We start from the raw sequence: 18,010 nt of genomic DNA, 5'->3' as shown, positions 1-18,010 counted from the left end.
ACGTCTTTATTATTACTGCCTAAAAATGTCTGACTTACAACTCAACTTATATTGTCATTCTCTAAGCAGCTAAAAAACTGTTCTTTTGTAATGTATATCACTCTTACAAATATTTCTTTAGTACTAGTCTTCACTGGAAAGACTATAAGCTCCATGGTCCTTGCCTGTCTTATTAATTGCTGAATACCTGGTATATAGCAAGTACTTAATATTTGTAGAATGAGTAACTAAATGAATGAATGTTTATGCTTCTCTGTATCACTGTAAAAAACTGGCTTCTCAAGTCCTAGGACTCTCTTTCATTAACTGCATATATAATCTCAATACACGCATGACTATAATTTTTTTTTTTTGCTTTGAGAAAAATTCTTGCTTACGAAAATATTACTGTTCCCTTGAGTAAAAATTTGATGCCTCTTAGCAGCTGTTAGCCTTAATAATATTTTTAAATGTCCATAACTATCATGCAAAGAGAATATCCTTTTCACAAGCCATAATTTTAAAAAAGCACATTTACATAACTTGATATTTTTTAACAGAAATTTAAATGACATCAGGATTTACAACATAATATAAGGTTTTAACCTGGGTTTTCGGGTGGTTAGGTTTCCCTAGTCTATGCACCAAATCAGCAGAATAAATATATAAAAATACAAAAAAAGACAAAAAAAAGTTTTTGTAGAACTTCTTTAGAACATTTAAACATTACTTCATGTGAAAAAATAGCAGGGACACTGTATATCTGAATTGAATCAATACCTTGCTATTTTAAACAAATGTGGGATTTGTTTAAAAGAATAAAAGTGACCTTTATGTAAAAAATCTCCACAAATGTTTGCAATTACTACAGTGGAATACTAAATTTTAAGCTTTGTTATTTTTAAAGAGAGAATTCATTTTGTCACTACATAAAAATCCTACCTCCTAAGCAACTATGAATATTAATCACAAATTTGAAGTTAGGCACTCTTCTATCACTGGTCTAAGCAACCATTTACAGTTCTTTCTCAGTCTTTTTATTGTCATTATTTACTATTTTCTGGATACCAACCAAACTGTTTATCACTCTCTTAAACTGATTAATTATAAGCCCTATACAGTATTCTAAGCAAAAAAACCCCCTATTTAATATGTTCTCTAATATGTCTTAATAAAAATATAGATACTGTTCACCTTATAAATCTAGTGGTTTTCAAAACTTCACTGCACAATCATTTATTCATTGAAATTTGGAATCACTGTTCACAAAAACAAAATACGAGTGACGGTTAAGTGTCTAGAATGGCAGGCAAAGGCTCACTGAACTCTACAGTTCTAGAGTACTTATAATAAGAGAAATAGGGAAGGAATTTTTGACCTATTTCATCAAAAAGGGAGAAAAAGCCTTTAACTAAAGGCTTAACTAAATGAAGATATTCAAGGGCTAGCTGGTCTCTCAGTTGGTTAGAGCATGGTGCTGATAACACCATCGACCAAGGTTTGATCCCTGCTTCCACCAGATGCCACAAAAAAAAAAAAAAAAAAGAGAAGATATTCAACCCTTAAATGTCCTAAGGGATAGCTAATTACTAGTAAAATCCCATTTAAAACAACTTTTTCATCAATCCGTGAGTGAATCAATCCAAAGGAGACACAAGTTGATAAAATTTTTGAAGAACAGAATAACATATTTAACGTTTATTTCATCAACTAATAGGTTTATTGTTTGAATTCTCAATAAGGTGTAGAGATAGCTTGGCTCAACACTGGCACATGTAATATTTTGGATTCTAATTTTAGTCTTTACGGTGACTTTTCTATTGCCATACTTTAAAAGGTTTTAAAATTTGTCTCATTCCTTATGAGGAACAATGGGGATGTTTTTCCCACAATCTCCAACAAAAATAAGATTAAATAAAAGAAAAAGTAAAGAATTTGGCAAATAGAAAATGCTATATAAAATTCTGACATACTTTTCAAAGAATTGTAGATTAAACTGAATTTGTTTTTTTCTACCAAATGTAAATTTAGCAAGTTAGAGACTTACCAAAACATACTAGTCACTATTTTCTTTCCATATTACAATTAACATACAGACAATACATATAATCACTTAACACTTTTATGTCACTTAGCATGCACCAGGCATTTTAAAAGCCATTTTATATATATATATATAAATATATATATATATATAAATATATATATATATAAATATATATATAAATATATATATAAATATATATATATATTTATATATATATAAATATATATATTTTTTATATATATATAAATATATATATTTATATACATATATAAACTAATCAAATAACCCTTAGGTGGGTAGAGTTATTAGGCCCATTTTACTAATGAGGAGACTGAGGTACAGAAGGCATGGTAGAGATTTAAATTCAGACAGTCTGGCTCTAGAGTCCATGCTCTTAACTCTTTTGCAACATTGCTTATTTAATATAAGGGAACTAAGACAAGGAAAGAAAACATACTTACATACTTGTTCACTTAATGAGAACAATTCCCAAAAGCGATTCTGTAAGTCATGAGTAGAATATTTACATTAACCAAATGTTACCATTTATTCAAATTTCTCTATGATCTGAGTTCCATTATATTAATAGGCCCATTTTACTGGCAAAGTGCAAGATAGCACAAAGATGAAGTAGATCAGGTCCTTAGCTAAAGGAGCTCAGGAACACTTCAAAATAGCTTTAGGACTAATACATAATTCTATTTTTAATAAAAAGGAGAGAAAGAAATAAAAAAATTCTTAATGCATAAAATAACTCTACGAAGATTCTAAAGTATGCTTGTTATTAAAAGTAGAAGGAAAGAAGGAAAAGGAAAGAAAATCTATTTTTAGTGAATGTCTACAACATGCTAGGACTTCACTTGCACTCCACCGCTTAATAGTCACAGCAACTCTAGATATACATCACTATACAGACAGTCCTGACGTGGGTCATTAGACAATTTTTCGACTTACAGTGTGAAAGTAATATGCATCCAGTAAACGTCTCAATTTACAGTGGGGTTATGTCCAAATAAACCCACTGTACATTGAAAATATAGTATGCTGAAAACCCCATCGAAGGGCATCTATACTAATGTTACTGATAAAGAAAAGAAAGTTCAGAAACTTAGCAGCTCACCAAAAGTTGTATACTATATAGTATTCAGTATATGGAGCCAATGTTCAAACCCAAGAATATCTCTGAAAGCTCTAAAGTTCGCCACCTATTAATAAAAAGGGTATCATGGTTATCCTAAATCATTTGTGAATATTGGGGTTAGAAAAGTGTAGAACCATACTGATTAGTTCAGTATTTAACTTTAAAGATAAATTTCATGACCTTTCTTTCTCAAAGCTGCCAGGATGCAACAAAAGAAAATGATATATGTCTCACTTTTACATCTTTACAGAAGTTTTTGGATAGGAGGCTATTTGCAGTGAGGTAGTATGAAGAACATTTCCTCAAGTATGTTCCTCTTAATGTTTTTTCTAGTTGTTAAAAGGATTAATTAAGATTATGTCTATAAAATGCCTAGCACAGTGAGGGGCACAAAATACTCAATAAATGTTAGTGATTACTACTGGAAATTCAGAAGAGTTACATATTAATACCCCTTGAAAAACAGTGCATAAAAAACTCCTGTCCAGCATTCTTTAATCATAATCATGGTTTCTAAGCCTTATTTGATATAGGAACCTTTTGTGTTTTTTGGGGTGGGGGGTAGGTAATCATACCTATTAATTTATCACAGAACTAGAGGTCCTTGGAGTATACTTTGCTAGAAATACAGTAGGAAATTATAAAATGGAAGGAACCCATTAATCACTGAATATGCCCAAGTGAATCATCATTTCTACTTACGAGGTACGAAGACCCTTTACAGTTAATAGATAAATTTAGTAAACTGTCTTTTCAAATATTCTAATAAGTTTTCCAAACACTGTTGGTCTATAAATCATAAGTGGTCTGCTAGATATTGCTTGAAAAATGAATCAATGCTAGCTATACTGTCTCATTTAGAATGTTTTATAAATAAGCAAATAAACAAATAAATAGGCACTAAACTCAATTCCATAGTTATTTTAAGATGTGAATCTGCTTTAAAAGATTATGGTATGGTCTGCCATATCTGAGAATATCAGAAAGTTAAGATCACCTGATGAAGAATGTTCAATCTTCAAATTGATGTACTGACAGAATTCATCAACCAACAGTAACGTGATATACCCTGTCGATTCTATGAATGCTTGCACATATTTTCCCACTTTCTTATAATTGAATATATCTTTGTGATATTTTGTTGTTAATAAAAGTGACTTAATCCATTACTTTTTATAATGTTCTTAACATTTTGGGCATTTCTTAAACCTTTAGTTATTACTTAACACAGACAGAAACTGGTATCCAAAGAAGCTTAAAACTTAAGATCAACATGAAATGAAGATAATTTATTGATAATGTTACAAGTTAAATAGAAAGTAAAAATTAAAAATTAAATATTTTCAATTTCATCTTTAAAAGTACTCCTCCAAGTGTGATACACCAATCTAATCAATGCTAACATCATGGCCTGAAATGGTAATGCAACTTAGCAATTTATAATCACTTCTGACTGTATGAATTACTCTACACATAATCAAAATAAAGTTTGCCTTTGTATTGCTGCCATCTTGTAATTCTACTTTTTTTACCGATACATAAAAGAACTTGTAAAATTTTTATATTCTAATTAACTGACACAAAAATGTGCTAGGTTCAGAACATTCAATTTGTGAATGTGATGTCTTCTCCTTTCCTTCTCCCCTGGTTTGCTCCAAATATCACACTGTCTTACATCGAGATGCCAGTTGAGGGGCTTCTCAAGTTGTCCAACTGAATGTGTACTTTACTATCATTCGTTATGATCTCTTAACCCAGCCTCGTGCATTTGAAGTAGGCTTTTCCTTTTTCTTCATTATTCACAACTTAGCCCGTCTTACTCAGGACGCTCCCTTTTGAAAGCGTACAGACATAATTTTTAATCCCTTTCTTTCTTTTCTGACTTCTACTGGTTAAGGACACTATGTTATGCTCACTAGTTTCCAATGTTATCATCTGTTAAAAGGGTTTTATGAGACCTGACACTGTAACTATGATTCTATGGGTAAAAAGCATTATGAGTTTTAAACTGAAATAAAAATAAACTTCTGTAACACAAATATTTTATAACTGATAGTAAGTTCTTCCCGTTGAGCATAAAGAATATTAGTCTAAGTTTAAATATTAACCCCAAGGATAAGGAAAAGCTTGGCCTACACTATTCTGCAGTCTGGCTCCTACCTAATTCCCTAGCATCACCTTTTACCATGCACTTCTTGCTCTAAAAACTTCTGCCATGCTAACCTTTGTTTTATGTTAAATACTGTGCTCCCTCCCCCTCAGGACCTTTATACTGCTGTTCCTTCTTTCCGGAAAACTTTTCTTTGTCTTGGTCAACTTGACTTTTCCTCATCGAGATTTAAGCTAAACAAACACTTCCTCAAAAAAGTTTACCTTGATCCCAGTGATTGGCTAAATTTTCCTCCTAAAAGCCCTCATATTAAATATCCCATATCTCTCTATAGCAATTCAAACAGTTCCAACTTTGCAATTATTTGTATGGTTATATGATTAATATCCTTCCCTATCTCTAGGATATAAGTTCTAGAAGACTAGGATCCATGTCTATTTTTGCTCACTATCCTGGTGAGCATATGATAGGTATCAACATATGTTGTTGAAAGACACTGGCAAACCACTTGTAAAAAAGAGATAACAAACACCTAGTTAATGACCACCACATTGTTTTAAAAGAAAATCACTATGACTTTTCAGCTGAAAACAAAATACAGAGCCATATTTGGTAGAGCTCTTTAAACTTAACATGTTTCAAAAGAAAAAAAAAAGTTCAATTTCTGGAGGGGTAGATGGGATGGTAATTTACATGATAGGCTACCTGGAAATAAATTAGATGTGAAGAAAATTTATAACGTAAATAAAGAAAATACAAGCTATATCCTTTTCTTACTTTTAGCATTTATTTATATATATAAGATTTATAGTTTTAATTGTGTACTATTTACTACTGATCCTAGGAATCAATCTGGGTATGAATTTTAATTATTAAAGGAAAAAGAACCTCAGTTAGTATTCTTGCATAATATTTTCCTGTTTTAACTAGTGCTTAATTTCCAACTCATATTCAAAATATACATATTCCACACTCCAGTGGACCTTTTAATCATAATTGCAAAGAGCTATTCATTTCCCTAATTTTTATGCAAGTTATTTTAACGCTCTTTCTCTGCTTATTTCTTTTCTGACTTACATTCTGGAAAATACAATTTGCAAAAACTTAAATGTAAAGGTAATGTATATTATTTCTAATTATTTTCCTAATTTATCAGGTTATTCAGGATTTTAATCCTAGCTTTCGAACTAGTAAAAATAAGCTTCCCAATCCCTCATCCCACTGGAAGCTTTGTCTTTACCTGAATTACCCTCTTCTGTGACAACCTAGTATCTCTCCTCTACCTAAAACCTAATTAACTCTTGTCCTCCCCAAAAGCATACAATGATTGACTTTACAGAATTCTAACTGCTTCTTTACGAGGCATATTTACGTACTATGTTTGATGTTATTTTATAAAGGTTCCTGAAGTGTTTCTGAAGTACATGTTTTAGTCACTTAAAAAAGAAAAGTATTTAGCCTTCAAACCTTCTGTTTTATTTTCGTCCTCTATTCAAACCAGTACCTGAATACAGAAAACACGAAATGTTAAGTGACTGTGCCATCTGTATTTTGAGTGAACATATAACTTGCATCACTGATTAAAATAATAAAAGTTCACCTTAGGCCCACATATTATATCAGACTGAAACTGTTTACCACTTTGTAACTAACATCTCTACCAGCACAAGCAGCCCAGGCTATACTTCTCCAGGATAGTGAGAAGTGCATTTTTCAGTAAGAAGCAAAATATTTAAAAATCAGTATAGATTACAGCAATTGTTTCTTCCTCAACTGGCCAGGCTTTCCATCCTGTTAGATAAGAAGATTAGATCAGTCTGACAGATTTATTCTGTATCAAGCTATGACGATTGTTAGCCAACATGAAACTCTCTTCAAGGTATTCAAGGAATATATTCATGTGACTATTTAGCTAGGACTATAATTTTTTGGGGTCCTTTTTCCTCATCCCTTTAACACAGAAATATGATTTTTCATCACAAAATTACTACAGGAATATAAGCTTATTGTTAAAAATAAATCCAAGTAATGCTAAAGTATATGTAACAATAAGAGTTCTTCAACCTTCCAGCACCCCATGTACATACATACTTTCTATACAAGTATGTAATTTGGTGCATATCTTACAGAACTTTTAAAAATGTATTTACAAATATATGGCATATACGTTATGCATATATAGTGTATATAGTATAAAATAATGTACTATAATGTGTGCAAACATGTACATTCTTAAACATTAAATACATATTATTCTGTACATGTATTTTTTTTTACATAAGTGGGCTCATTCTTCACACATTATTTTGTGACTTGCTTTCCCACCTAGCTTTTCTTAGAGATCTTTCCATGTCTTTATCCTTCAAATCTAAATATTCCATGGTTGTCTTTAGTAATTATCTTCAGATACCACTGGCAGTATTTCCTAACTTTCTATCTTACACTATTTGAAAATAAATGGATCATTTCTTTCAGTGCCCAGGAAAATGAGTCATTTAGATCTTTCCATTGTAATATTTCTTAATTAAAAGCATATTACCAGCAATTCATTCAATTTAATGATTTTTCATCTTTCCTAAATATGTTGTTTATACTTGCTATAAATTTAGACTTCAATAAAAAAATATGCAAATAATATATATATATATATTTAATCAAGGTCTATAATTAATAAAAGCTAAAATTTAGTTTTATGAGAAAGAAAGCAATGTAATATAGCAAATTTGTCTACTAATTAGAAAAATTAAACACACATACAATTCATTTTCTGACTGGCCAAGGTAAACTACAAAACAGAAGCTGATGAAGAAATATTTTTAAAGAATTCTTAATAACCCAAATAATATATTTTAAAAAATTTACCAACATATTTAAAACACAGAAAACACAAAGAATAAGAGAAGCAGCTTAGAAAAGCAATGTAAAATTAAATTAAAATCTGTTCTGTGGTTCTAGACTCCTTTCATATGTGTGTGTGTATATATATATATATGAATACTGAAGTAATGTGACTGTTAGTTTTATTTTCTAATAGACAACATATTGCTATGTTCTTCAAGCTGGAAAGAGGATTAAAATAAATCAAATAAGAAAATAACATCTACTATAGAATTTATTAATTTTTAACAACTAAGCTGGACCATTTAAATAAGATATGCAATAATATAAGCTGTTAGGTTTTAATGTTATCAAAAAAATTGTTAAAGGAAAATACTAAATTACTTCTACTAGAAAAATAAGCTTCATTTTATACTTTTATTAAAAAATGTTAACACCTCCTAAATGAAAAAAATATTATTAAGTAGTGGTATGATTTAGGAAAGCTTATGGTATACAAAATCATTGCCATCATTACTAGCAATATTTGTAGCTGGTATAAGTTTTCTGATATACAGTAAACTGAACACTGTAGCTTTAATTGGAGTTTTAATATTATAAACAGTTAGATGTCTGGCTCTGGCCTGCATTCTAATACCATCAGCAGAACAGAGATGCGAAGCATAAACAAACCTTTTAACTAGATTACAGTCTCTAAAATGGCCAAGAAATCCTTCAGCACAAACTCCAGTGTGACAAATGTAGAAGAAAGAAAATGATTTTGGAATAACGCTTAAAAAAAGAAATAGCTCTTAATTTCTGTCATTACAAGAACACGTGTTTGATTTTCTAAATATTTTGATGTCATTTAATACTCATTAATAATAAACTTTACATTTAACTTTCTCAATAAACAAAAATCCTTTTTATCTTACACAGCAGCTGTTTTTTAGATCAGTATATCCCAAGAAAGGAAGCTATTTAAAAATCAATATTTTCTTTTGTTGAGTGTGGAATACTTCCCTCCCCCAATATCAGTGAGTGTACTTACAGAGTCTGAATTATTATTTTTAGATCCTAATAATATTAAGAGTGTATGAATTAAGTTAATTAATGGCCAACAGATTAGTAGACAGCTCTAGACTCAGAGTATATAAAAAACAAAAGTTGTGAATACCTAAATATAATTTTGCACTCAGTCAGTCTTAAGAAACATTGTAGGTTTACCTGTAACTTCTGAGATACAGACATAAAATTAAAAAAAAAAAAAAAAAAAAAGCAGCACAAGAATATAAGTTTTAACATTAGCACCATACAGAAAATTTCCTCTCATTGCTGAAATCTTGGTTGGTTGGCAAAAGAACTCAGTGAAGCATGGATGTACAAAAATTTTTCACCATTGCAAGGTTGATGACTGATTTACATAATTCACTTTAGTCCTTTAAAACAGTATGTTCTGATAATCTACTCAACAACACAGAATTTAATTGCAAGTTCTCTAAGAAAGGTTATATAGGTCAACTGAAATAAGGACTCAAATCAAAATTTGCCACATCCCACTTTGAATGAAGTACAAGCTTTACACAAGATTAAATATTAGTGACTATCTTTTCCATTATGTCCAGCTACATTAGAAGACATACTTTAATATATGTTAAGCCTGGATCTCACCATGTCTCTTTGAAGAGTTAAACTGAGTCATTCCAACTTCTGAGATCTTACAGGATATAGAAATTGCTCAAACAGAAATGCTGAAGAGAGAATCTTTACTTTTAACTGAATTACCTTTACGTTATCTAAGGAAATTATTTGGTATCATAGACTGATAGTATCCCACTGTTTATTCAGATTGTTCTTATACACAAGAAACCATTTGTATTAAACTTTCCTCTCTCAAGTATAATAGATCACACAGAATATTTCTTTAGCGTTTTAAAATGTTTCCAAACTCTGTGGGTCTTAATGCACTGGCATAATGCTGATACAAAAGCATAGAGTCAAAGTAAGCATACAATATGAATGTGTATTGACTTAGAATGACATGAAAGTTACTTGATTAATAAAACAGAAAAAATTCTTTTTAAAATTTCTCTTTTCTCCTAAAAGCAAAGGACGTAAAAATCAACTGGTTATTTGGGTCAAAAAGTATTTCAATTCAGTAGTTATTTTAAAAAACAACTATGAAATAATTTAGGCATCTAGACAACCCAACACGTTGTCCATTCTTATGCTAAAAATATTTCTGGCTTACAGTAGTATTAAAAAGAGTACATTAAACTTAATCCTACATATGTAACGTAATTATGAAAATATTATATGAGTCCAGAAGGTAATATGTATATACACACCAAAGCACTAAACAATATAAATTCCCCTTTGTTTAGAGGTTTACCACTATCAACACATTTATATAAACTTTTTGTAGTAAGTATTCATTGGGTGACAAATTGTTGGAACCTCCAAACTTCATGTAACAAAATGCTTAATGTAAGTTAAAGGAAGTTCAATATATAGAAGACCCAAACGTCATTTCTGCCATTTTGCCAAAGAGAAGACTGACTCTAACTATATCTTATTTTAAGTTGCACACTGATCTGCATCTATGACCCTTACGAAGGATTAGGGGGTTTTGTTAGTTTTCCCGTCCTTGTAAACTTTCAGAAATTTTCCATTACTCTATCAACAATCTTTGAGGCCATGATGTTACTAATGCTTATCAGAATACAGAATAATAAAAACTCTTTACTGTTTTGAATTAGAAAGTGTCATGAATTTACTGTGATAGAGTACTTTGTTGCTATATAATGATAAAATGCTGTTTGGTTAGTAATCAATTTCCCCATTTTTAACATGGGGGCAATGGTGCAAAGTTCACAGGACCACTCTAAGGACTCAATGGGACTGACATACTTATCACAATGCTGGCCACTTATAATAAATGGTAACTATGATTACTACTAAAATAGAAACTCAAGAACGAATGCAAAAGAGATCAGAATTTACCACTCAGGAGTCTATTTACCTTTCTTCACAAGATACTGCACCAACAGAGACATCCCCTCAGACATTTAAATTGTAAATTCGTACTATCCTAAAAGACACACTTAAGAAGGGCAACGTGAATCCAGTTCTTTTTCTCTCTAATATACTTTTCAATTACATATGAAAACCTTGACAGGAACTGAGATAAGATTCTTCGTTTTTGAAACATCTATCTACTAAGAAACTTCCAACTTATTTTACTAAAGCTTTAGAAACAATATCACGTGATAAAGATTAAAAATTGCAACTGATTTAGAACTAGAACTGGGAAGTTTCTTAAGAAGGTCTTGGATTAATCCATCTAGTATATACTAAAAATTCTAGAACTCCTAAGCAGTGTATACTAATTATGAGATAATAATTAAATCATGCTGTTCGATTTGCTTAAAATATGTTAAAAAGTATCTAAAAACTCAAAATGAATAGGTACAAGGTTTTCTAATGAACCATGGAAGAGTACCTATTATATAAGATATAAAAAGAAAAAAATTAATTTTGAGGAAAAAAAGCATTTATGTTTGGAAAGCCTGAGCTTGGGGTTTTATTTTTTTTGGGGGGGGGGGTCTTAATGAGATAATTTAATGGACATGGTTGGTCATCTACAAATAAAAGAATTATGGTTAGCAATAAAAATCCAGCAATGGTAGCCATATAGACTATTTTCATGGTCTAAAATGAGTGGACTATATACAGAATAGAAACGCCCAGAATACAGTATTAAGTGGAAAATTTTTTTTCATATTTTTCTGTTTTAATAAAATACAGCAATATCCATCTTAAATATGCATTTTTCTACCTAACAGTACCCATTTAGTTAATATAAAATTTATTTAGGTAGAAACACCAAAATAAAGATATGACCAATACACTAGTGGAATACAATTAAGATATCTCTTCACATTAAATTGCAGAGACCATTCTTGTTTTTTAGATGCCTCGCATGGTGCCTGACAGACAATAGATGCTCAATAAATGTTTAATGAAGAGTTGAGTACGATCTGTTCTGCACATACATTCAAAATCCAGACAAGTTTGCAAAGGTACGTAAGTTGGACATAAGCTTTTTGGCTGACTTCATGGGGTCCCACTGGTGACTAGAAGTAAATCTTCAAATCCATAGAAAACTGGGAAGTTGATATTTGTCTGGGTAAGGACCAAAAAAACAAAGTCAGGGAAGCATGTCACCTAAGTAATAGTTGCTTTATAGAGCTGGTAAAAGACCTAATCATTCTAACAACCTATTGCACCAATCACTCAATGAAATGAAATTTAAGTGTATCCTGAACATTTACAAGCATGTGTGTGTGTATACATATACATATACATACATACATATATATACATATATATATATATATATATATATATATTGTTTTTTTTTTAAAGATGACCAGTAAGGGGATCTTAACCCTTGACTTGGTGTTGTCAGCACCACACTCACCCAGTGAGCTAACTGGCCATCCCCATGCAGGGATCCAAACCCGCAGCCTTGGTGTTATCAGCACCACATTCTCCCGAGTGAGCCACAGGCTGGCCCTTACAAGTATATTTTTGAGTGGAATTTTTTGACCATTGCTTATTTAAAACCATTTTTGTCAAATTTTATCCTGTACAAGTATTACAAGGAAATGTATTTTTATTTCTTATTATGAGTACTATATCATAAACAGTATTTAATTTGGCTGTTAATTAGAAAAAGTGAGAGCCACAGAAGAGAAAAAAAAATTATTAAAAAAAAATTGTTCATGGTGGTAAAAACTGTAGCATGGAGGAAAGAAAAAGGGTGAAGAGGAAAGGAATCACACATATGGGAGTAAAAAAATCCAAACAAAATCTAAAACTACTATGGATTATGACAGACAACCCGTAGGGCCTGCCATGCACCAAGCATTGTGCTGAGACTGAGGTATGTTAAGTATTAACGAGACATAAATCTTTGTCCTTAAGTAGTTCATAGGGCAAGACTCACAAGTAAACATTAATAATACAATATGCATTCTATTTCTTCTTATAAATACTGGTCATTAACACAAGAGTAAGAAGTATATTTACTGATTAATTGGAAGTGCAGGGAAAGAAATAAGTATTAGAGAAAGCTGAGATAATTCTCAAAATGGTAATAATATACAGTGAATGAAATTAGTACTTCTGAAAAAAATTCACCAAATTACTGAATTAAAAATGAACAAAATTATGGCTCTAGAGCTTTTTACCTTAAAATTCTTAGAAGAATGTGCTTCCATATAAAACTCTTAAGTGCTATACCAAAATACTGTGCATGATAGTTTCATTTCTGCAAAGGAAAATGAGGTAGCATAGCACAGTGCATGTCAAGAGACCTGAGTTCTCTGGTCCCTGTTCTGCCCACTTAAATGCCTTGGAAACTTGGGCAAGTTCCTCCAGCTGTCTGAACTTCAGCAATATGGAAAATGAAGAGTTGCATGAAGTGACCTCCAAGATATCAAGTAGTTGAAAAATTACAACCTTAAAATATCAATAGTTTTTAATACTTAAAAAATAAGTCATAATAAAAATACAATAAAAGGTTTTCTAAACATAAATTATTATCCAACTTAGAGAAACTCTGTACTCTTCCAACTATAATGGGCTAACCTTCGGGTGGTGGGATAAGGAAAGTTTTCAAAGGAAAAGGGAAACAAAGTAAAGGTACTTAAACTCAAGACTGTAAATTTTTACTCAGCTGCCTAGTGGGCAACTATCATTCCAATTATCTACACAATTCACTTCTTTAAAATTCACTTCTTCACTAAGTTCTATTTTCTATCTCTTATATTAAGGTTGCTAAGGTTTCAAGTTGAGGACAAGAAATCTTAGGTGGACCTGGAATAGCAGTATTGATGTTGGGAGTAAAACTTAAACTTGACAAAAATTTCTGCTTAAGTACACCAATTACACCTCAGAGAAAGGTAAGAAACTGCTCCAATCTATAACAGAAACTGGGGAAATATACCATATTGTTTACTGCTATACAGCCTTTTCATTTCCTGGGTGTAAATGTCTACTTTTGCACACAATTGGTAATTAAAATATTACAGAACAAGTTTCTACATATGCAATGTTTTTCTGTCACTAAAATACAAGTATATTGTGTCTCGGCTTTACCATCATGAAAATAAAAAATTAAAAGTACAGGTATTATCATGTTGTTATAATATTTATGTCAAATACCCTTCTAGATTTATATTTCTTCAATCCTTTCTAGTTGATCAAATTGCTGTTTTCATATTGCCAGTCTGATCACAAAATTGCTGCTTTACAGAAGAATATTTTTTGCTGACATAAATTATGGGATCAGAGATACCAATGCAGTTACAAAAAAAAGGGTGTGTGTGAAAGAGTCTGTGTGTATGAATGTGTGCATCCCTCTTCAAGGAAAGATAAAGAAATGAATATATGAAACAAAATAGCACTTTCCCATGTTAGCCGTAGTAAAAGGCCTACATCAGAAACATACTCTCTAGCCTTCATGAAATAAAATACAGCACTGAATTTGAAAGCGATTCACTAAGAACATACAATGTAAAAATAGAGAATAGTGAATTTTATCCACATTGTTACTCTATAAATCTAATCTGTATTTACCTTTCAACTTACACCTAACTACAATTAATATATTAGCTAAAACTTCATGATTTATTTGACTAATGAAAACATATTTTAGAAATTTGTCTCCTTTCACATATAGAGAGCAATTTGGTTCTGTACCCCAAGAGATGAAAAACTCATCTCAATTTACAATAGTAAATAAATAATTCAGTTAAAGCTGAAAGTGGTACCAATCCAGCAAACTATTGATGGAGAGGTTTGGCCTTCCATGCAGCCAGAACAACATAAAGTTTTCAATGGGAATTACTTGTTCAGACAAGTTACAAAGATTAGAAAAATACGCACATTAATTATGAAATAGCTAATATTCTCATCTTATGGAAAATACATATCAGGAACATATGTGAGAAGAGACAAGACCAGTGTCATTTAAACTTTAAAGCATTTTGAGATTTTAACTTCATATACTGATACATGAAACAACATTTAACAATAAAAAAGCAATAACATAAGTCAAAACCTAACCAAAAGCCTCTATCAACTAAAAATCTGAAAATTTCTATGCAAGTCAGACAAAACAAAAAAATGGAAAATTAACCCCCAAAAGCAAAAACCAATCAAGTCTTCCAGCACTGAAGTCAATATCTAAATTATACAAGACTAAAAAGAGGAAAGCCCTCAGGTCTACAAATGGATAAGCAGTTCCAATACAATCCAGATCCCGACATTTTCCCACTCAGAAACAAATGCAGTGGAGCTTTTCCTGGGGAAAGAGGAAAAAGCTCTCCAAATGAATTTTTTAAAGTGACATCTAGAAAGTGTGCCTCTTTCTGTCTCTTTCCCTGGCGCCTCATTGGAGGAAGGAGGGGGTTGTTTTTGTATTCTCCCCCACTGGAGCAAGACACAATCAGATGTTAGCTGAAGGAGAGAAACCACTTTTGACAACAGCAAATAAAAATAAAAGTGCCCTTCCTCCCTTGACAGGATAGGTACCCCACCTCACACACCCCTCCCCACTCCAACCCCTCCTTCACTTCCCCACCCCCCCAGCACCACCCCCTCCTCACCCCGGAGCTCCACTGCGTATGTGGTTTGGTGCTACTGCTGCCCCGGAGTGAAAGTCAGAGCCAGAGGAAGGCAATGAAGCCCCCACAGACACACTTACCTTTCCTGCCCCCCACTTTTGAGTGCCTTCCCTGGAGCTGTGGAGGATGACACAAAGGGTAATAAAGGGGGGGAGTGGAGGAGGAGGAGGCGAAGGAGGAGGAGGAGAGCTGGGTAAGTGGCTGCTCCTGGGTGTAGTGAGATGTCTCCAGCCAGGGCCAAGCAGCAGCAGCAACAGCAGCAGCAGCAGCAGCAGCAACAGCAACAGCAGCAGCAGCAGCAGCAGCAGCAGCAGCAGCAGCAGCAGCAACAGCAGCAAGCAGCAGCAGCAGCAGCAGCAGCAGCAGCAGCAGCGAAGGGTCTGTGTTGCTAAGAGGCTTTTGGTCTCTTTCTCTCCTCCTCTCACGGCCAAAGAGGAGGGTGGAGGGGGCTCGGGAGGAAGGCGAGTGGAGGGGTGAGGGGGTAGGAGTCGTGGATGGGGGTTTTCGAAGAAGAAGAAACTCCTTCTCCTTCTCTCTCAGGCTCAATCCCCCACTCAGGGCTTAGGGCTGGAGGGTGGGGGAAGGAACTCAGTCGCCTTCCCCCCACCCCCCTCAATTCAAGGTTGAAGTGGGGTAAAATTAGTGTCCTGTCCCTTTAAAAATAGAAATAAAAGGTGCCCCCCCTCTGCCACTGCCTCTCTCTTCATCATCAGCTGCTGCTGCTGCTGGGGTCTCTCTGCTTGCGGGGGGGAGGGGGGGTTCGGGTAGAAGAGACGGGAGGCACTCACTGCGCATGTCCCTCTCTGACGGGAGGCTGGTTGGTTGAAGGCAGGAGGAGGGGGAGGGGAGGAAATGAGATGTTTTCCCAGAAGGCTCCCAGGCGCTCGCGACCCGGAAGACATTGTAGCAGGGGGTAGAGGGCGGGGGCGGGGAGGAGGAGGAAGTCGCTACTCTTTATCACCCCCGGCTCCCTCCTCCCGGCTAAAGGAAAGTGGAGGAAAGGAAGTGGGCGTGGACGGAGGCGAAAGGAGGTCACGTGTTTGGGAGAGAGCGGGGCGGAGGGAGAGAGGTGGTGAGTGCGCGGGGTATGACGGGAGTGGTTGTGTACCGTTGGCAGCAGCGGGTGATGTAGGGCTGAGAACGCAGTGAGGTGACCCTGCGAAGCGATTCCCGCAGTTGCAGGATCCCCGCTTTGTCCTGATAAAGTCAGGCTTTCTGCGGCAGGTAATGTGGGAGTAGGCTGGCCTCTAAACGAAGGCCAGGGCGCCAGCGAAAGGCTCACCGAAAGGGGGAACATGGAAGGCCGTGGAGACTGGAAACGTGGGAAGGGGGCAGGCTTGTCTAGGCCGGGCAGGCCAGGACCAGGCGGACTCGTTATGTCTCGTGGCCTCCCCTTGAGCCTGCCGACGAATTCCTTAAGAGTGCAAGGAGTCCTGAGACCAGCTCTGCAGTGGGTGACGGGTGAGGAACGTCCTGGTGTAAGAGAAGATGTTTGTGGAATAATAGGTATAATAGTAAATCTCTTTAGGAATAAATCAGAGCGGTGGACCTATCCAGGGAGAGAGACGAGCCCGGTGCGTGAATTTTGACCAGACGGATTAGATGCATTGCGATGTGGGGTATTGCACCCTTCAATCCTTACCTCGAAACCTTCCCCGGAAGTCTGGAGTGGCTTTGGGGAGCAAGCAGAGAAGTCTTGAGGAATTTCCTTCCGTGTCTTGCGTTGTTGGTACAACACAAAGCCAGTGCTTGTTCTTAGGACGTGGGATTGTGTAGTCTTTGATGTTGAATTTTACTATTGTAAAGAGAGAAGGGACATCATCAAAGTTTTCCCTTGTTAGAGTGTAGGTGAGAAATTTTTAAAGTAGGTTTTTCGTCTTAAATTTCTTTGAGCTTTTGGTATCAATTAAATGCTACTATTTTTGCTGAAAATAATGTTTTTAATCATAAAATCAAAATTAATTCAAAACATTTAAGAAAGGTTCATACATTTACATTAGGCAAGCTTTTATAGTGAAATAGCACTATTTTTTCACATTTATTTCATACAATCTTAATTTAAAACTTTTCAGTCTTTACGTTATCTTTGGTAAAGGTACTCTGAAGGATCATCGCCTATGGATATGTTGTTTTTTAAAGCTAAGACTCTGGGCCGAACCCGTGGCGCACTCGGGAGAGTGCGTTGCTGGGAGCGCAGCGACGCTCGCGCCGCGGGTTCGGAT

The 18,010-nt window shown here is 34.1% G+C and overlaps 1 protein-coding gene and 1 long non-coding RNA gene across 5 annotated transcripts in view; one reads left to right on the top strand and one right to left on the bottom strand.

Moving 5' to 3' along the window:
• The window catches only part of LOC134390050 (uncharacterized), a 189,696-nt gene extending 173,158 nt beyond the window's left edge, over positions 1 to 16,538 (bottom strand). Inside the window, exon 1 of the long non-coding RNA XR_010024848.1 lies at positions 15,869 to 16,538. This is a non-coding gene — a long non-coding RNA (uncharacterized LOC134390050). The remainder of the gene's footprint in view (positions 1 to 15,868) is intronic.
• Positions 16,539 to 16,723: 185 nt separating this feature from the next.
• Positions 16,724 to 18,010, top strand: part of ORC4 (origin recognition complex subunit 4) — an 80,634-nt gene continuing 79,347 nt past the window's right edge. The window contains exon 1 of one of the 4 annotated variants that reach the window (XM_063097721.1): positions 16,724 to 16,860. Coding sequence is in view for 2 of the 4 variants with exons in the window: in XM_063097700.1 (XP_062953770.1) it covers positions 17,084 to 17,294 (211 nt within the window). In the remaining 2 variants the exon portion in view is untranslated. The other 3 variants (XM_063097713.1, XM_063097706.1, XM_063097700.1) reach the window with 3 other exon arrangements.

This window comes from Cynocephalus volans, chromosome 1 (genome assembly GCF_027409185.1).
Source record: "Cynocephalus volans isolate mCynVol1 chromosome 1, mCynVol1.pri, whole genome shotgun sequence".
Taxonomy (NCBI): domain Eukaryota; kingdom Metazoa; phylum Chordata; class Mammalia; order Dermoptera; family Cynocephalidae; genus Cynocephalus; species Cynocephalus volans.
The sequence above is the reverse complement of the archived record's forward strand: the minus strand, read 5'-3'. Positions and strand labels throughout refer to the sequence as shown.